The sequence below is a fragment of the Physcomitrium patens genome, chromosome 2, assembly GCF_059467195.1.
Source record: "Physcomitrium patens ecotype Gransden chromosome 2, ASM5946719v1, whole genome shotgun sequence".
NCBI classification, from domain to species: Eukaryota; Viridiplantae; Streptophyta; class Bryopsida; order Funariales; family Funariaceae; genus Physcomitrium; species Physcomitrium patens.
Window position 1 is genome coordinate 21,210,483 of NC_143411.1, and position 21,950 is coordinate 21,232,432.

Here is a 21,950-nt window from a genome sequence, read left to right on the forward strand (position 1 = left end):
GTGCTTATTTTATTTTGAAATTTGTACTCAGTTTTACTATCACATTTAAAAAAAAATCTAAAACGTGTAAATCACAATGTGAATATTTGAATAACTTACATCAGTGTTCATATTTGTGATACTCTAAGCGATTTTTTAAAAAGTAAAGCATTGTGTACAAAGTACAACGACGGAGTTTAATATTATTAATAATAAAACTGAATGTTGCTTGTTGATTATAACAATCATATAAGAATTACTTATAACTTTTAATTATTAATAGTTTATAAGATAAATACTTCTACAGTAAATCTTTCTAGAACTAAAATATTGATGCTATATTAAATTTAGAAACAAAATCTTCACAGTGATCACTCCTCTCTTTGGGCACAGCCATTAACAACAAACTTGCACTGCACCTCTCAATCATTCAATCCACATGCAACATGTTTGATCTTATAAAGCTATCTGAACACATTTTCAATACATGCAGAATGTGGTGAGATTCCATATTTTTTAATAAAACTTGTTCTTTTAATCCACCGGGCTCTATCCACCACCGCAGCTTTAGGTTTTCATACGCTGGTCCAACATTAAAGACCATACATCACATTTTGAAGCATTGTTTCACAAGTGACGAAACACGGTTCGTGGTGGAGGTTCGGAGCTTTTGTTTTCTTGCTTCAAAGAGCAGAGAAGAATCGGAGCAGCAGCATGTCTGATACTATTATCTAGACTTCGTATGCATCAGCAATTCTGCATGTGCTGCACCCACTATCTAAAACCACAACGCCGAAGAAGACAACAACAACAATAACAATCGGCATGTGCGGTGACCAGAAGTGTCGTGAACCCAGCTATGAGAATGGAATGATCTGCACACTGTTCATGTTCCAAGCTCTTACCGACATGACGGTGACGAGCTCCGTGCCGTTGTTGAACAGATACACGTGGGCTGCGTCGTCGAGAGCGAGCTCCGGGTACACTCTAGACGTGACGACAGCTCGTCCGCCTTGCACGAATGTCTCCACTATGGAATGGTCCACCTGATGTACACACCAGAAGTATGTTTTTCAGAACCAGGATACAAACACATCGCCCATCTAGACATTGAAGGTTCAGTTCAGTTCGAATCAGATCAGGTCAGATCGGAAAGAGGCGCACCAAGATGCGGAGCGTGAGGTATTGGTCGCTCTCGTAGACCCGGACGAAGCTCCCGAACGAGGCTGTGTCTAGATTCGGAGCCACAGACGACTGGGTTTGGTCGCTGCAGACGAGTATTTTCAAGCCCTCGCCGGGAGATTGCAGGACGTGGAAGTAGATGGCGGTCAGTTCTCGGAAGTCGTCAGTTGCGAGAACATACACGCCGAAGGGGCCGATCTTTGTGTTCCCTACAGCCCCTCTTTGATTGCACAGCAGTTGTCCAGATTCTGCCAGCAGCTCCGGTGGTTGCAACCCCACGCTCCTGTTTGGCATTGCGAAGGAGATCTCGATGTCGAGCTGCACAGGCACACGCAAATAGTTGAAGGTCCGCACTCTACCAAGGAAGTGGACATCCTTAGTGATTTAGTAAGTTATCCGACAATTACCTGGTTGCCGTGAATGCCATCCAATTTAACGAAAGATCCAGCCCATACTGTCACGTTCTCCGAAGACACCTCCGGCCCACGCAGAGAATTCAATTCTTCCACAGGGTACTGAATGAGGTCTGTGGTAGTGCGATTGTCCAGCCAGACTTGCCTCGGAATTGACTGCCATCACCAGAAGAACACCATCACATTCTAGATTCTGTCCAAAACTGATAGATAAATAAATAAAACCAATAAAAAAAATTTTAAAAAAAAAACAATCAACCGAATCCTACACACAGCCGAAGACAAAGGGATAAAATCGATGGAATACATAACCCACCATGACAGATGCCCATCCTTTTTGAATATTGGCTTCCTGGCTGTCGGATTCATTGACCCAGCCAAAGAGGATGCGGCGTCTCTTTGCCTGATCAAAGAACGACTTGGAGGCGTAGAACTTTCCGTAGTCATACCGCAGGCCAATTCCAGCGTCTAGGTTTACGCTTTCCGGGAGAAAAGTATCATTCTCGGTGATGTAACTACCCACACTGTAATAATCGTGAAGCTTGTCATTTGCGCTGATTTTCAGTACATGCTTCACGGTCGGGCCGTGAGTTGAGGTGTCCGCGCCGAGCAAAGTACCAGACAACGCTACGGGGTAGAAGTCCGGGCACTCCCACATTCCAGTTCCCGGCACAGAATGCAAACTGTGGCTGAAGTTCCATGCTTGGAAATCAATGCTCTTGAAGAGGAGAGCAGTGCCGATCGTACCCCCATCCCCTGTGTTGGCGCCCACCAGGAGGCGCCACAACCCATCCGGCCCTTGCCATGCGGTAGTTGGGTCTCGAAACTGGCTGGAGTTGTATCCCTCAGGCACCACGGCCATTGGGTTCTGAGGAGCCTGGCACTCGCAGAAAGATAGTAGATAATCAGGCGGGTGTTGCAACAGACGTGGAGAGAAGCTAAACTAAGAGAGATTCGTCGCAAACCTTTAGCCATTGTCGAAGCAGCGGGTCGGATTTGTTAACCGGGATGGCCATGCTCTGAATCTGATCATAGGCTTCTGACCACCCCGTATACAAGAGAACAGGAGTGCCGTCTGATAGGGTCGTGGCGGACCCTGACCATATACCGCGAATGTCATACCACTGGTCTCCTTTCAATGCAGGCTCAAGATGACGCCAGTGAACGAGATCGGTGGAGACTGTGTGCCCCCAGACGATGTTGCCCCACACCGCGCCTACGGGATTGTACTGGTAGAAGAGGTGATAGTAGCCCTGGTAATACATCGGACCATTCGGATCTGTGTGCGGTTCATGTGCGTTGATTATTCGTCGTGGACAGCCAGCATCCACAACCACAACAGATATCAAGCTTGTCAGTACGTCGTCGCCAATCCATGCTTGCAAGCACAACCACAAACCATGAGAGAACGCATGCGAAGAAAGCCGATCACGGAAACACGAGTTGAGCAATCGTAGGGGTCGTCCTTCTCTAGAGCGAAGCCATTTAGAAGCAATGTCGCTCACCGTTCATCCAATCCTTGTCGGGCTGGAAGTGGAAGGCGGTTCGGTGCTTGAAAGCTCGGATATCCATGATTCTCTTAAAGCCGGCTCGGCGAGCTTGCAAAACCACAGCGACTGCAATCAGCACTGCAAGAATCAGCAGGATCAACGCTACCAAGAGCAGAATCTTGGTGATTTTTGAGCCATTGTGAGTAGGACTATGCTTTCCGTCAAGTGAGAACGGAACCGCGCCGAGAATCAGAGGGCCATCGTCTGTAGCTAGCAATGTGTTGGGGTGATCTGGAATGGAGGAGTATGAAGTTGCATTTGATTGCCACTCCTTGTTGGAATGAGGAAGAATCGCCACAGAGGGTTTATTGTTCCCGTTTCGTTCGCTACTGATATCAAGCTCCGCTGAGGGAACTGAAATGTAGCTGGAAGAGTCCGAGGGGGGAACGACTGTGTCAATGAGCGTAGCCGCTTCTCCTTCTCCTTCCCTGACAGGGCCATGGTCAGAGGATTGCGGCATCCTGGAAACTATGTCGTGATGAAACGTAAATCAAAAATCTTGCAGCCTAAAATATTCTTCTCCCTTCTGAGAGTCGTCACTCGTTCCAGGAATTCCCTTCAATGATTCAGTCTCCAGGCAGTACTGCGGCATAACGTAAGACCTCCATAGTTGCTGAAGCCAGAACCACCTCCCGGAACTCGTAAAACCCACTAGTCCTAGAATATGAAACGTATCGCTGAAATGCCACTGCGCAAGCATACAAAATGATCCAGTAAAATGCGAGCCTGTTTCAGAGATCGAGACCCTCGAATCATAATTCTCTCCTTACAGTGCCTCTGAAAATTCAAACTGCTCCAAACAATAGGTGTTGTTAGCAGCTTTATTGTAATCCTGAACATTTCGTTCGCAGGATTCAGGCGTTCAGGGTCGAGCATGTAGAACTCTTAGGGTTTCTATGCTCTCGCAAATTCTCGTCTCCCTTACCATAGCAGCAGAGAACTGTACATTGTGACCGACAGTGGAGTAATTCAAATTTTCTCTTCCGGCACACAAGACCATGCCAACCTTGGAACCACATTTTGAAATATGAGGATTGGAAGAGACAACAACACGCACATTTTCAGATTTCTAGTGGTCCTTCCAACCAAATGCTAAACACCGACAAAACCCTAGCAATGCCCACCAAACTCAGCGACTTCTCGAAGCCCAATTCACAATTGCCAGTGCATCTCCGTCGTTCACACACAACACAAAAAAGTTGACACACCATCACAACAACGTCAGCAACGCACCCGATTGCTGAGGGCCGAAAAACACAGATCCCACTTCCAAAAGGCCTCGGAACGCTGGAGCTTGGGTGCTAAACCATTGCAGAGATTCAATCATTCACGAGAGCCAGCGAATCAAACCCAAGTCAAAAATCGTGATGGATTCAACACAACGGTCATCAGTAGCTAACGTCTTCTAAACAGCCTGCAAAGCTGCGCTCCTTTGTATCCAAACTCGCCCCTGCCAGTCAAGCCACGGCCCGCAATTCTTCCGCCTAGTTAACGAAAACTACCGCGAATCGTCTCATGATCCTTGCTTCATTCCTGAGCTGGGCCCATATTCTTCGGCGAATCGCGCACGAAGTCAACTGTCGCCGTGAAATGAGCTCTAACAACCAAACCACTACATCCTTGCTTCTACAGTAACTAACTATACATTCATATACATTTCACTGAGAAGTAGAACTGAAGAATCATCACGGAGCCATGCGAACATGGTGACAAGCGCTGCGTCGTGGTTTTGATGTCACGTAGGGATTTCGGAAAAATGTGCTTCGCTCATTCCCTATTATATTCACAGAATACTTCACCAAGAGTATCGGGGAAACAACACCACTTTATTAAAAGTCAAATCTTACATATCAATGAGAAGTTCTTATTTCTTACTAGTAACACACTAGTTACTAAACTCCCATTAAATAATAACTTCTCCATTGATATTACAACATGTCTTAATTCTACCACTTCAATGGAGTTAATTCTACCACTTCAATGGCGAAGTAAAGCATTAACTTGACTGTAGAGACAAAAAAGTATGCAATGTCTTAATTTATCAAGAGCTGGAGCTTTTGTAAAAATATCAACTACATTTTTGTTAGTAGATATATAATCTATTTGTAGAACTCTATTTTTAACTTTCTCTCAAATCATGTGATATTTAATATCAATATGTTTACTACAGGAATGATAGATTTTTCTTGAATATTTTCTTGAATATTTTGTTTGAGTATTTTCTTGAGTATTCTTGCCAATATAATTGTACTTTGAGAATTAGAGTATAAAATGATAGGTTTTTCTTAAGTATAGTGAAGATTTATTAACGTTTATTGATACCAAATAATTTCTTTGGCTACCATGTTACAAGTAATATATTTGGAATAGATTGTGTTATCAACTAAATATTCTTGTTTCTTTGATTCTTAACTATTTGGTCTGCCATTTAAAATTAAAATACAGTCAATTTGTGATTTTCAATCATCCAAATCAGATATATAATCAACATCAGCAAATGTAGTAAATAAACTTGATAAATTTGTGCCACCATAAATAGCTTTAAAATCCAAAGTAGCTTGATTATATTGAAATATTTATTTTACAACATTATAATGTGCTTGAGTAAATTTTGTTTTGAAACGTAAGATGTTACTTATAGAATAAATAATATTAAGCCAAGTTCTTATTCAAGCAAATTGAAGACTACCAACAGCATGTTATAGACATACTATCACGAATATACATATTTATTCTAATAATTATCTATATGATTAGGTAGAAGTAAATAAAAGTAATAAAAGTAAATAAATTTTATAATATCTTTTAGGGCACCTTTTTAGAAGCTTTATAGATATGCTTTTGACTTTACACCTATACATAGTTGATTTTTAGGTTAAAAATTTGGTCAACAAGTTAGCTATTTGTCACACATGTGTATAGCTTATAGAATAAGTTAACTATGTAGTACTTATGTAGAAAACTTGCCTTGTAAGTTAAGACATTTGGCTTGCAAAATCAACACATATTAGAGGTCCTATATAACGTTGTCATGTACCTTTTAGGTAGATAGTATATGTAGAGGTAAGAATGAAGCTTTCTTCACTCTTGTCAATTCTTTTTTTCCTTTAGTCTAGATTCAAGAGTCTTTAGTTTTCTTATCTTTAGGCAATAACCACTCCATTTTTTTTTTTTAAATATATATGTTTTCTTACTTTTATTTTGTCATATTTCTTTGAAAAAAATCTCACTTGATATAGACATGAATCTTGAAGAAAGAAATCCTCAATATACTCTTATGACACTGAAAAGAAGTAGAAAGTCACTTAAAGATGATATGTTATTGAATTAGAATAGCTATTACCAAAAACAAAAATAGAAAGTCTTGAAACAAGACTAAAGACTAGAAAGGCATTGACAAGAGTGAAGAAGGCTTCACTCTTGCTTCTATATATATTCTTAACTAAGAGCTATGTAGTGATTTCTTATAGGACCTCCAAAACGTGTTGACTTTACATGATATATATCATAACTTGCAAGGCAAGTTTTTTATATGTTTGCCACATAGTTAACTTGTTCCATAAGCTACCAATACATGGTTAATTTGTTGATTAAGTTTCTAACCTATCAATCAATTACAAACATATGTAAAATCAAAGTAACATCTATGAAGCTTCTAGGAAGCTTTTTTTAAAAAGTAATATGAAATTAATCTATATTTATGTATTTTTACTTACTTCTATGTAATCATATAGATATTTACTAGAGTATCTATGTATATCCATGACATTATCTTTCTTTTTAGAGACAAGTTCTATGAAGAGTGGTCATCATGCATTGAAGAAATCTAAGATGAGGCAAATTACATTTGATACATACTCTGATCTTTGTTCTCTTTGAAGATAGTTGATAGGTCTTCTTAGCCATTACTAGTGTTCCATACTAAGGCAAGAAGATCACCCTATTATTTGATTGTTGTTGATGCCTTCATAACTTCTTTCAAATAAAATATTTTAAACAGTGTCAGAAGTTGTTCTTATCTCTAATAAAATCATCAAACATCAAGACTCTCTTTTGAGGTCATGATATCAAATCTATTATATCTCTCTATCTATTCAAGGAAGGGCATGTCAATCTACAAGATCTTCATGTTGATTACTTCATCTTAAAGGTTGTGATAATTACAATGTTTTATTGAATTACTCAACAAATGAAAGCTCTTGAGTTGAATGTGCTAGTTGTTGGTTTTCCATCTCTTTAGTATTACAAATAAATAGGAGATACAAAGAAGGATAGAAAATAGAGTATTATCTCTCTTTGATCTTGTTTCTTTTATAGCAAAGATTTGCTATTCTTCATCTTGATTTTGATGGATATCGTCAATAAAAAGCTTCAACTCTCTTTGCTACATTTGTAAGATTCTTTGCTAGCTCCCATATGCATTCACTAATATCACATCTATACCAATGAACAAGATATTTCAACCTATTTTGGTGTCACCTTAAATGTAAGACTTCTTCTACCTCAAACTCTTGATTATTATCTACTTTTATAAGAAAAGGTGGCATTTGTCTTCTTTTCAAGATATTCACTATCTTATATGGCTCAAAAAGAGACATATGAAATATGAGGTAGACCTTTATAAACTCATGTAGATATAATTAACAAGAAATATAATTGTCTTCTTCACTAATAGAAAAAAATCCAAGCCTATAGTAATCCAATTTACCACAAAGACAAGTAGTCTTGATATTGTAACAAAATTACTATACCTTGTCACCTATATTGAATTGTGGTTATTCCTTGTCATAGGCATCTACATTAATCTTTTGTCATTCTTAAGTTCCATTAATAATGCCTTTATTGTTGCATGTAGCTGTAATAAATAATTTGCCAAATCTTCCATTGTAGAATTATTAACTTTTAAAATGTCAAAAGTATCAAAATGTAGATGATAACCATAATTGGTAAAGAAAGGTGTTTTTAGAATAGAAAAATATACCAAATTATTATATTCAAACTTTATCAATAGTAAAGAGTTGTTTTATTATCTTAATGATAGTTAATGATACACCTCAAATATTGTTCCAAAATTTGATTCACCTGTTTTGTTTTTCCATCAACTTAAGGATGAAAAGCCAAAGAGAGATTTATTTCCACCTTTAAAATCTTAAAAAGGATTTTCCAAAATCTTCATATAAATTGAATCTTCCTATCCGATATAATATCTTTACGCAATCCATGATAACGATAGATGTTGTTAAGAAAAAACTTAGTTGTTTCTTCACTTGTGATAGATTTTGTACATACTACAAAATGTGCTATTTTGATAAAATGGTCTACTACCACAAATATAGAATCATACATGCATGAGATTGAAAGATCCATGATAAAATCTATAGAAATAAAAGACTATGGTTGCTCTGGAATAGGTAATGGTTGAAGAAATCCATAAGGTCAATGGTAAGGAGTTTTGAATTTTGAACAAATATCACATTATTTTACAAAGTCTTTGATTGCCTTCCACATTTGACACCACTAAAAATCTCTTGATATTAGTTTCAAAGTCTTATTGTATCCAAAACGTCAGATTGGTGAAAATTCATGATGAATTTGAAGAATATGTAATTAAGCACCATCTTTTCGAATGTATAATCCTCTTTCAAAATAGAATAGATTGTTCTTGAACTCAAACTTGGAAGTATCATAAGACTTAGAAGAATTATTCTTGATATCATGGATAAGAGGATTAAAGGACATACTTGATTGAATTTTCTTGACAAACATTGAATCAACAGTCAATGTTGATTTTTTTGGTCAAAGGTGAAAATGTTCTTGCTTCAAGAGATTCATTCTTTGTTGATCAAAAGATGCATTTCCTTCTTTTGGTCCAAGATAAGAATGTCTAGAAAGGACATTCAATAAACCTTATTTTTCAAGACAATGAGTGATCTTGAAATCAAATCTTGATAAAGATATGCTTCAATGAGCTTGGCGATGATTTAAAATATGTGTCAACATGAAATACTTGAGGTTCTTATAATTGTATATATAGTGGTTAGACTTAAAGTGCCTTCTAAATAATGATGTCATTCTTAAAATGAATCTATGATTGCAAGGAGCTCTTTGTTGTGGTTTTCATAATTAATCTCAGTTACTAAATTTTTTTGGAATAGAAAGCTACTGAATGGAATTTATGATCTCCTTCCATTTGTGATAATATTATACTTAAGGCAAAGTCTAATGCATCTATTTCCATGAAAAATGCCTTAAAGAAGTCAGTACAATATAAGATTGGTGCAAAAATAAATTCTTTTTTAAAGCATCAAATAATGTTTTGGCTTCTTTATCCCACTCAAGTTTGTCTTTACAAGTCAAATATGTAAGTAGAGCTACAATTTCAGAAAAATTCTTGATGAAGATGCAATAGTAATTAACAAAATTCAAAAAGCATTGTACGTCCTTTATTGTTCTTAGAATCTTCAAATCGATGATATTTTAGACCTTCTTTGGATCCATCATAAGCCCTTTGTTAAAAATGATATATCCTAAGAAGTCAACTTGAGTAATGTGGAATAAATACTTTTTAACTTTACATATAATTTTGCATCTCTAAGTTTTTGTAACACACGACAAACATGAATTTCATACTCATTTGTATTTAAAGAATAGATTAAGATATCTTCCAAATAATAAACAACAAAATCATCAAGAAACTCATGAAAGATATCATTTATTAGATATTGAAAAGTAATTGGTATATTTGTGAATCCAAAAGGCATAATATTATATTCAAAATATCCATACCTCATTCAAAATATAATTTTTCATTCATCTCTTTTTTAAATGCATACCAAATTATATGCTCCTTGTAAATCTATTTTTGTATTGATCTTTGCTTGATTCAATTCATCAATAAGTTCTAAAATCAAAGATAAAAGATACCTATTCTTCATGGTAGTCTTATTGAATCTTCAATAGTCCATACACATCCATAGAGATCCATCTTTTTTTTTTACAAATAAAATAGGAGCCTTGGTTGGAGATTTAGAATGATGCATGAAATTTTTAGCCAAGTTTTCATCAATGTATTCCTTGACTGTAGCCAACTTGTTTTATGATAAGCTATAGATTGGTCCACATAGAAGTTGAGCTCTTTTATGAAGATCAATAGAAAAATCATAAGAATGATGCTTTAGAAGAGCATCTGCATTCTTCTTTTCAAAAATATCTAAAAAATCTTGAAACTCACTAGGAATACTACTTAACATCTTTTCACCATCAAAAATAGTCATAACATATAAAACAAAAGATAATCGTTCTTTTGCGGCATGCATAAAAGCTCTCGCATCTATGAATAAGGATTTGGATGTACTATACTTATGTATTTTTATTTGACTTATACGATTTTGAATTAAACTATGAGAAAAAATCAGGTTACAAAAAATCAAATCTATCTGAGAATTATATTTTTTTAACCAAGATAATTCTAAAATAATAAAATTAGATAGAGATCTTATTACATTAAATATTACTATACTATTATGATCTTTAATTGCTACATCTAAAGGAACAATGTCATGTGTAACATCTCTAGAAGATAACAAATGACCATCTATGACTTCTACACATATAGGTTTAATTTTTTAAATAACAAAATCTCTTATTTTTTGACAAAATCTTTGTCTATAAAACATATTGAGGCTCCTAAATCTAATAAAGCTAAGAATTTGGGATTTTTTGGTCTTAAATAAACTTCTATTGTAAAACAAGGTGAGGGATCTGAAGTGAGAATAAGACCTTTACTAGAAGTTATGTCGCACAATTCCTATTATAATTGAAAAAACTTATTTTCTAATACATCATCTTCTTTGGCAACCATACTTTTCATTTTGTCGTTTCATTATTTCTTTGGACAATATTGAGCAATGTCTTTAATTTTTCAACAATATAAGCATAAGCCTTCTTGACGTTGTAAAATCTTTTTATGCTCTGTGAGGGATTTAAAACTTATCACATTAATTTGCATTGATTTTGGCTTTAATGAATAAGTTTCTGAAAATTTGGAAGCTACTATCATTATTTGATTTATTTGTCTCTAGTCTTTGTTCTTGACGTATTTCAAATAATTGATTTTTGCATGTAATGGCTTAAGCAATAAATTATTCCAATGATTTTTTTTTTTGACATTGTCAGTAACAAATCTTTGATATTATCCTTAAATCCATATTAAAATTGATTGATAAGGGCTTTATCATTTCAGTCCATATTACAAGCTAGGTTTTGGAATTTAGCAGCATATATGGTAATTGACCATGATCCTTGCCACAAAAATAAAAGCTTGTTGTCTATTATTCTTTCTCAATCACTTTCTCTGAATAAGATCATAAACACTTCTAGGAATGAATTCAAATCATAAAAGAGTTGTGAATTCTTTTCTATTAAAGGTGCAAACCAAAAGAGAGCATTTTTTGATAGAAAAGCATCTATAATTCTAACTTGAGTAAATTCATTGGAGTATTGGAAGGGATGCAATATTAAATAAAGCTTATCTTGTTGCAAAAATCCTCAAAATTTTGACCTTCTTCCATCAAACTTCTCAAGCATACTAATTATTATCTTTGTCATACTTATAGAAGCAAAATTCTCTAGATTTGGTTATGAGGTCAATCTACTTGCTTCCTTCAATTACATAACTTCTTGCTACAGATTTTGAACTTCTTTCATATGCTTAGGAATAGTACTTCCATGATTCACATTGGAAATACATGAGATTTCTACTCTTAAGGTGATGACAAGCTCATAAAGATCTATAATAGTTGCAAATCTATTCTTACTTTTGCTGATAGTAGCATCCATAATCTTTCCTTTGATAGACAACTCAAACAAGTTTAAAAAGTTAAATTAGATAAGAATAATCCGCAACCTCTACTACTAAATAAAAATTTCTACAAAAAAGGATAATCCACTCTATTTAACAAAAATATTAGTATTAGAAAATAAATAAAAAAAAGATGGATAGTTTGCAACCTTCAAAATACAATAATAAAAGTGGAGTAATCCACTCACTTCCAAAACAAGGCAAAAATAATAAGTTAGCATTCTTATCAAACTGTCAAAGGCATGGATCTTGAAGTAAGAAATCCTCAATACATTCTTGGGACACTAAAAAGAACTAGAAAATAACTCAAAGATGATAAATTTTTGAACTAGAATAGCTATTGCTAGAAATAAGAAGACTAAAAAGTCTTGAAACAAGACTAAAAACTAGAATGGCATTGAGAAGAGTGAAGAAGGCTTCACTCTTACCTCCATATATATTCTTAATTTGGAGCTATATAGCGATTTCCTATAGGACCTCCAAAACATGTTGATTTTGTATGACACATATCTTAACTTGCAAGGCAAGTTTTCTATGTGTGTGTCACATAGTTAGCTTGTTCTACAAGCTACCAATATGTGGTTAACTTGTTTATTAAGTTTCTAACCTATCAATCAACTAAAAAGATATATAAAGTCAAAGCAATGTCTATGAAGCTTCTAGGAAGCTTTTCTAGAAGGTATTATGAAATTAACCTACTTTTATCTACTTCTACTTAATCATATAGGTATTTGTTAAAGTACTTATGTATATCCATGACTTGATTATTTGCTTTTATTGGATTCTTGTCTTTAAAATAATATTAATAAAAAGAATTTTTTTAATCAAGTCATTATTAACAAAATTAATACTTCAAAAAATAGAATTATAATGTGCTAGAATAGTAATTGGAGATGATTTTGAAAATCCATAACTATGTAAATTTTTTTTTAAATAAATACATTGATATATGAATATAAATTTTACGGCTTGATTTTTGTTTAATTTGTAAACTAACATATGTGTTTAAACCATTGACTTTGATTCCAAAAATGTTGTTCATTGTCATAAACACATAATCAATGCATTGAATGTCTTGATAGCACCAAAAGCCATCTTTAACATAAATAACAACATTAAGTTACTTAACTTTATTCAAATAATAAACACTTGGATCTGTAAAATTTTATTTAAGTTTATGATTAATAAGAAATTGATTAGTATGTTGATTCCATGCATAATAAGCTTGTTTCAAATTATATAAAGCTTATGTAAACAATATACTTTGGTTGAAAATCAAGAATTTTTAAAACCTAGAGTTTGTTTCATATAAGTTTCTTGATCAATTTTTCTATGTAAGAAAGCTATTTTATATCAAATTATTGAATGTTCATATCATGGCTTGCAACAATAGCAAGAATAAGTCTGATCAAATCATATTTAACAATAGGTGAATAAATCTTTGTAAAATCAATTCTATATTTTTGTAAACATCTTTTTGCAACCAATCTTGCTTTGAATCAATCAATAGTGCCATTTGACTTTATTTTAAGTGCATAGATTCATTTGCAATTGATGGCTTTCCTTCCAAAAGGAAAATCTATTAATTATTAAGTATCATTATCAATTAATGTTCAATATTCTTCATACATAGCATCCTTTCAGTCTAAAGAGTGTATTAAAAGAAGTGCCTCTTGATATAATTGAGGAACAAAAAGTATAAATTGAGTCATAAATTATGTAGTTTATATCTTTATTAAAATCAAAAATACTTCAACTACATAATTTATGAATTATCTAATTATCATTAGAATTTGATTTTAATAAAGATATAAATATATTCTATGAAGTAGTTGATGATTTCATAGAATCATGAGTTAATTGTAATAAAGTAATAGATGACTTTGATAATTGATGCTACAAAGAAATTGAACTTAAAGTAGTAGTAGGTTCTGAATTTTTGATATTTTCTACAATAAATGTAGAAGATAATATCATCACAGAATTTGTAGATATATGTTGCCACTTATTTATAGAATACTTGTAATAATCAAAAAGACAACAAGGACATTAAGTAAGATGAATTAGAGATGATGAAATTTGTGAATTTAATTCAACAAGAATATCATGAGAATTTTGATCGAAAGGTAAAATAATAAGAACATTATTGAAATTCTACTGAGAAAGATTAATTGTAATCAATAATGCATTGTGTTGAACAAAATTAAGTTATAAATTTCTATTAATATTTAGATTGTTATTACAAATGGAATCATTGCTGCAATACATACTACCATGAAGATCTTGATTATCATTACTTCCACTGATTATATAACCATGATTTTTTTGAACATCAATTTTGTTGCTTTGACTGATAATATGATCTTGAACATCATGAGTAATATTTTTGTTGCTCATATTGATAGCATATCCGTAATTGACATGATGAGTACTTTCATTGTTCACATTTCTTTCATATATTTGAGAATTGTGAGAATCCAAATCTGTAGTTATAAAACATTTGAAGTGTATTTCTAGATAGCATATTTAATTCCAAGAAGAAAGGTCATGAAGATTCTTGAAAAAATTGAGGAAATTCCTGAAAAGAACTTCAAATGAAGTTGTACTTTGAATAACATTTTCTTTAGATAATTATTACATTGAGATTTTCTTTTCATTTCATTGATATTTGAATTTTTGAATTCTAAATTTTGATAAGACTGAGGTTGATAAGAATTTTGATTATTTTGTATTATATATGGTTGCTAACAGTTTTGTGAAAAATAAAGGTCGACAATTGCCCCTTGTTAAATCCAATCAATAATAAGATTGCCTTGATAAAATTTGTGGCCCTCGAGAAGAAGAACCTGAATACTGCAGTATAGATCATGGATATCACAAAGGTCTTGGTCCTGAAATATTTTGAGAATAATTTGACAGACTAGTGAAGATACATACCAATCTTAAATTAATCTGCGAGGATTATAACTCTTATTAGTAGATTGCCATTAATAACTACCGCATTAAAAGATTGCCCACATCTAGCATAAAACGCCCTCGACTCCGGAGTTAAATCATTCTAAGTTCATAATAAAATCTTGTATTCTTTTGTTCTCAGATACAAATTTTTTATGTCTTGTGCCATTAATATGAGTGATATATCCTTTTGCTCAAAGTAGATTCTTCATCTGTCACTTTCATATGTCAAATTTGGAACTATTGAAATGCTAAATTCCAATTAGATCTTTATTAATGGACATTGTGATCAAATTGCGACGTGATCAAATCATAAGAAACAAAAAAAAAAAAAAAAAAAATGAGTAGGAAGTTGAACAATGTAGTGCATGTAAAATTAAGAAGTTCAAGAAAATCTAGAAAATGTTTGAGAGAAGAAAAATATGCACAACAATTTTTGTAAAAATTGTGATTAAAAAACTTTAAAAATATATTAATCGGAGTTGCAATCATACCTTGTGGGATGTGGCACGGTGGGTGAGACTTTGGCTCTTTTTTGGAAAATTGTGAGAAAATAATTGGTTGGAGGATTTATGTATATTTTATATATATATTTACAAAAATACGAGAAATTTATTTTTTTTTATGAGATTGTAGTTTTGAAAATAATGTTATGGAATCTCACTAGGCATTATTTGTTGACAAGATCTCCGATTTAAAATATTTATGTCTCTATTTTCATCTTGTAAAGAATAGATTGATGGATAGATGGGACTATGAACTAATTAGAAATTCACTTATAAAATAAAAAATACAGAAGATAAAAGTTATATATATATATATATATATATATATATAATGAAGTCAATAAATTGAATATTTTTAGAAAATTATGTAACATACCTGTATGTATTCTTTATTATGTGAATTATGAATTAATATCAATTTTCATAATATTTTCTAATTATATATACGACCTTTAGAATAATAAAAATTTAATATATATTGGTGATGACATATAAGACAACATTAACCATTTGTGTCAAAAATAGCATAATTAACATTATTTGCTACAAACTTTGATTTTTACCAAGTGTTTCATGACTTTTAAATTTTGTGCACAAGCACAACAAAATTTTCAAATAAAATCAAATTAAAAATATAACTAAATGGCATACTCAAGAGTATATCATTTTGAAATATTTTTTTATTTATAGTTTTTAAAAGTCAACATGTCAAGAAAAAAAATTACTTATTCTATAGTTATACAAAAATTACTATGTGAAGAATAAAATATAAAATTATTAATAGAACAATTTAGAAAACCAGAGCCTTGGATGGATTGAATTGGCAAAGAAAACACAAAATGTTGAATACAATTCAAGGTTTGCAATTATATTATGAGGTTGAAAAGAGGTTTTTTATTTTTATTATTATTTTTTGTACAAAACATAATCAAATAAATGACAACAACAACAAGAAGAAGTAGAAAAGAATGGACAAGGGTTTAAAAGCACAAAGGTTGTTGAATGAGCTATGTTATGAAAAGAAATTTTTACATTTTAATTTGACAAAGAACTTGCTTGAATGAAAGCAAATTCTAAACAAGGTGTTATTGTTGGAGCTTTAGTAAATCACACAAGGTTCTTATAGTTGAGCAAAGTAAAATGAATGTAATGTTGACATTTAAAAAATATTATTAACTAGTATAGAAGAAGAAATACAAAACTTCATTAAATTTGTATGACGTATCAATTTATTATTAAAAAAAAAAAAAAAAAAAAAAAACTAGAGTAAGTTAATTAATTTTTGTTATTTTTGTTTAACTTTTTTGGAATTCCTAGCATGACATTTTTTTTAAAAAAAAACTCAAGTATTTTTTAATTCCAAAAAGAAAATGTATTTTTCATAATAGTTTAATGTTTTAGCAAATTAGTTATATATGTATATATGAAATTATATAATTAAATAAAACAATAACCATTACAAAAATATGTATAGATATAAATAATTAATAAAATTCAACATTTTGTAGAAATATCATAGATTGCTAAGTTTATAAGCATTTTGAGTTTTCTTTCTCTACAACAAAGAATATGTGAACTGGTGAATTTCGGACATCAAAATTATAATTAATACCTGAAAAAAATTATGTGTTATAATAAAAATAAGCATCTTTGAAAAAATTGTGTAAGTGCAATAAAAAATATATGATAATGAAACAATTTGTTTGGCAATCACAGAATTGGCATTTGAGGTGTCCAATGGAATAAAGTCACTTCAAACTTTGGGGTACAGAGGAAAGGGTATTCTTAACAGTCAAATCATGGAATATAAAAAGGATATATAATAAAATAAGACCACGTATATTTAAAATATATTAGAATAAACTTCACCATATTTATATATAGCAAGTACAATAAAATATCTCTCACAAAAAACAAACAAACAAACAGAAAAAAACAGAAAGAATTCAAAATAGATGGCAAAGCAATATAAAATAAAATAAAATAAAATAATAATAATAACAATGAAAGTATTAATGGCTATGTCAAATTTTTTTAATCAGTGCAGGATGAGTACACATATTGTTAACAACCATTAGCATTATGCTATTGCATTTATCACACACATACATATAGACATGTTGAGATTTGATTCTGTGATGGTACTCACTTTTATATGAAAATTGATAAAGGTAAATTGAAGAAACCAACTATTATGAATAAAATTTTGAGTATAGGACAATTCACACAAGTATTTTTTATAATAAAATTATTTGAAAAAAGGATAATGTCATCATGTGTATTGTGAAATTGTGTGACATGTAAGTCGATACCATTTAGTGCATAGAAGGTATAAATCTGTACTTTTAAGAATAAAGTGTGTTTCAAGTTAAGTGGGACTTGACATTATTTCAGTGCAATTGAATTGTTGTCTGATGTTAGAAGAAGAAAAAAACAGAGAAAAGAGAAGAGAAGAGAAGAAAAGAAAAGTTAATAGAACAATATTATTAAACAGTATTAAATGTGCAATTAATGAAACTTAATAGAACACTAAACTTCAATATAAGAAAAAGTTAGGCTATCAAAACTTAGTTCAAAGTTTGTCACGGATCAAGCATTCCTTTTAAAAAAAGAGAAAAAAGAGAAAAAAAAAAACAAAAAACAAAAAACAAAAAAAACATTCTCTTAATATGCAAATGGAAATTGAATTGATCCCAAGGAGAACTTGATTATCAAACATTTTTGAGATTGATACATTTCCAAACTTAAGAATACAAGTTAAATCCTTCATACAAACTTGTGTTCATGTGTGCATAACAAACTTTACTTCACATCTCATCATCGAAAAATGTAATATTGTAAGGCATGGTTGAACATAAAGTCCCAATGCTCCTAATGAGCATTACAGACAAAATCAACAAAATCAACCACTAATGTTAATTAAAGACCTTGCAGAAGTGGCCCAAGTCCCTGAGAAGGCGACTCTGGATTTTTAGGATTTGTTCAGCAGGCGGCTCCGCAATGCTTCCAGCTGGGCTGTAATTGCGGTGTCGAAGTTACGAGTTTCTCCTTCTCTCGTTGCTCTCATCGGGGCTGTCATTGCTGTCTCGGAGCTTGTTGTTGCCATGGTCAGTCTCTTGCCTCATCTCTCTCACCCACCTCAATGAACTGCAGGAAATTGGGCTATCAAGAAATATACGAATTTTGTGTCTCACTGGTTTTGCGTGTTGATGATCAGGCTTTCATCAAACCCAACAAGACTAAGGCTTACTTCAAGAGGTTTCAAGTCAAGTACAAACGCCGGAGAGGTGAGATTGGAGTTGGGTTTTTGTTGGGCGCAAGAATTTTTGGAATTTGGGGGAGAAGTGTTGGGACCTCTGTATTAGGGTTTAGGGGTTTGCATGCTGTGTTTTTTTGGGGAGCTGAGAGTGAAGTTGTGGTCTCTGCAGCCGGGAAGACTGACTATCGTGCGAGGATTCGCTTGACCACCCAAGATAAGAACAAGTACAACACCCCCAAGTACCGTTTCGTTGTGCGGTTCGTATCCTTTGAGCTTAATTTGTGGGTGTGTGATACACACTCAGCTCGGGTTGTTGTGGACTTCACTTTGGATTTCATTTAGGGTTTGGCTTTTGCAGACAATGACGCTTTCGCTGGATGATTTCGAGGTTTACTACCTTGGGACATTGCAGTTACGCGTATTATGTGTGTAAGATTCTCGTGTATGATCGGTCTAGTTTGTTGTTAGCGAACCTTGACCTACCCTTTCAGACCAACAAGGATATTGTTGCGCAAATCACCTATGCCACTCTTGCTGGAGATATTGTTCTTACCTCTGCCTACGCCCATGAGCTCCCTCGGTATGGTCTGAAGGGCGGTCTGACTAATTATGCTGCTGGTACGTATTCACTTGTCTAGTGATTTTTTACTCCCGACCTTTTGTTTTTGACAACGGTCTTCCTTTCCGTTTGTTTGTTTGATGTCAATGGTTTGTATTGGTGCGCAGCTTACTGCACTGGTCTTCTTTTGGCTCGTCGTCATTTAAAGAATTTCGAGTTGGACCAGGAGTACGTAGGCAATGAGACGGTTTGTTTCTTATCTTTTCCTTTCCATACCTTCATGAAGATTGTAGTGACCCTCTTGGTTTTGTGGGGTTCACACTTGCGTTGGACACAAGGTTGATTGTGCATGACTGGTTTTGATGATCAAACCGAGGTTCTTTGATGTCCTACGCATAGAAGTGAGCGGAAGGTCTAATTTCAGTCCCATCAGTCAGGTACATTTGACTTTCTATCATGATTATTGAATTGCAGTAATAGCTATATGTCTAATTTAATGCAGGCAACTGGAGAGGACTACAATGTCGAGGAAGGTGAAGGAAAGAGACCATTTAGGGCTCTTTTAGATGTCGGTCTAGTGAGGACCACTACCGGGAACAGGGTTTTTGGTGCTCTGAAGGTATCCTTATCTTCCCAACTTTCTCACATGTTATGATGCATTTACAATACAAGAGAAAATGCATTGATGTCGGTACAAGACCTGGCATAATTTCGGTATGTGTTGCTTGCGTAAGAATTCAGCGAATGTTTGCTTTACAGCACATCTTTGTTTGTTTATCTATTATTACAGGGAGCTTTAGATGGAGGATTGGATGTTCCTCACAGTGAGAAGCGGTTCGCCGGTTTCAGCAAGGAGGATAAATCCTTGAATGCTGAGACACATCGCAAGTATATTTTGGGTGGTCACGTTGCCGACTACATGAGGGTACGTCGTTTTATAACGAACTTAAGTTCTCTTTGTAATCACACTTATTTTATCTTATCACCGCGTTATGAATAATACATTCAATGTTATAATCACTGGACTTTCCTTACTATGTATCGTCATTATAGTACAAGCTTTTGACCTGTGTCTATCATGTTTTCATACAGCTTTTGAAGGAAGATGAGCCTGAGAAATACCAATCTCATTTCAATAAATTCATTAAAGAAGGAATTGAGGCCGATGAGCTTGCAGAAATGTACACGAAAGTGCATGCTGCAATCCGTGCAGACCCTGACCAACAGAAGACTGAGAAGAAGGCTCCTGCTGAAAAGAGGAAGTAAGTTACTCTTTTTATGTACTCTATCATTGGACACTTTAGTCGTTGTTCCTTGTAGAAGTCTGTTTTGTGATTCTTTTGTCTCCGTGTTTTGCGTACTCACGTGATCATATTAATTTGTCTTGAACAGATGGAAGATCCAGAAGTTGACATTTGAGGAGCGCCAGGCTGCTTTGGTTCAACGCCTAAATGCCATTAATGCTGAGGGAGATGCGTAAACTAGATAGCATGGGAAGCTTGCTAATGTGCTGCAGGGCTAAGCACGCCCAACCAAGCATGGCTTGTAGAAAGAGACTGGGTGACTCTGATTTATTTTGCCACAGCTTCAGCTGCATGCATTTAGCATGGAGAATTCACATTTGATAGTCTCTCTTGTTCTTGGATGTCTCGTTTGGAGATCACGTGTTTGAAGCTTTGTCAGCAATTGGCCTATTCTGTTTCTTACGTACGCACCGGTAATTCAACTCTCGACACATTTTTTAACTCGATTTCATTCCATGAACAGTACGCAGTAAACTTATGACATACTGTACAAGCCATGGATGACAATGGACTTGCACTTCTAGACTGTTCTTGCTCTTTGACTGGCAATTCTCTTCAGTCCTTTGGATTCCTGTCATGTAAGAATGTTCTAGTTTATCCATGACACGGATTCCATATTCTACCCGATTTGTATGAATTATGTAATCTATCTCAAGCATATTTTGGTGTCATGTATTAGGCCAGTAGCAGGAATTCATGTGATTCAAATCTACCTTGTGAAGTATCGTCAATTACGCAAATGCGCTGGTGAAGTTCGCATCAAACTTGTTTCATCCACTGACGTGATTCAGAATCACCAGGGACGATCTCTCAGGTAAAAGAGTCGCATGAAGGGTGATTCTCGGCGGCCGAACCTCGACGCTGGGGGTGATGAAACTTTGAAATCCGTGCTCATAAGACCGAGCAATTCTACCAGATTCCAAAACCCGGGTAATGATCTAATACATATCTCTACCTAATAATAATCAACTCTAGGGCCCCCTCGAGAGGGTGAACCTCCTATACCATGTTGAGCCTACGCCAATGGTGTTTAAATCATGGAATACATCCCTACTTGTTTATAAATAGGCTGTACCTGTGCTTGAAAGCAGCAAGCAAGTGGCAGAACCATTTGCCCTCAAATCCAATCCTGCTTATGAGATTCCACATGACGGTTTTCATCTTTTTGCCCAACTTGTGGGTCGTTCTGCAAAGCTCCTCCAGATTCCAAGTATGCAATGGTTTCAACATTGCAGCATACTTGATTTTCGACAAATTGTGTGATGCAATGAGTTTCTCTTTTGAGTATTGGTGGTCGTTGAAATGACTGAATTAAGTGTTTAAAGAGTCTTTGTTTTAAGGATGCATAACCCACTGTGATCATTAGTTGATAGAGTATTATGA

General features: G+C 33.8%; 2 protein-coding genes across 3 annotated transcripts; one reads left to right on the top strand and one right to left on the bottom strand.

The window, feature by feature from the left end:
- Positions 1–545: 545 nt before the first annotated feature.
- Positions 546–4,749, bottom strand: LOC112279070 (beta-fructofuranosidase, cell wall isozyme). Of its 2 annotated transcripts, none has more exons than XM_090248301.1 (7): positions 4,358–4,749; positions 3,080–3,914; positions 2,540–2,853; positions 1,891–2,451; positions 1,569–1,730; positions 1,144–1,479; positions 546–1,025 (listed from the first exon to the last, which is right to left on the bottom strand). In XM_090248301.1, exons 2-7 carry the CDS (start codon positions 3,582–3,584, stop codon positions 837–839), a joined length of 2,067 nt encoding a protein of 688 aa, XP_090104427.1. In that variant the 5' UTR covers positions 3,585–3,914; positions 4,358–4,749; the 3' UTR covers positions 546–836. The 2 variants fall into 2 exon arrangements, with proteins under 2 accessions (XP_090104427.1, XP_024368931.1); XM_024513163.3 differs by having other exon boundaries at positions 3,080–3,812; positions 4,358–4,601.
- Positions 4,750–17,562: 12,813 nt separating this feature from the next.
- On the top strand, positions 17,563–21,029 carry LOC112295058 (large ribosomal subunit protein uL18). The gene is made up of 10 exons (XM_024546194.3): positions 17,563–17,586; positions 18,421–18,552; positions 18,663–18,732; positions 18,874–18,965; positions 19,196–19,322; positions 19,431–19,510; positions 19,766–19,882; positions 20,054–20,188; positions 20,356–20,525; positions 20,656–21,029. Exons 1-10 carry the CDS (start codon positions 17,563–17,565, stop codon positions 20,741–20,743), a joined length of 1,035 nt encoding a protein of 344 aa, XP_024401962.2. The 3' UTR covers positions 20,744–21,029.
- Positions 21,030–21,950: the final 921 nt, after the last annotated feature.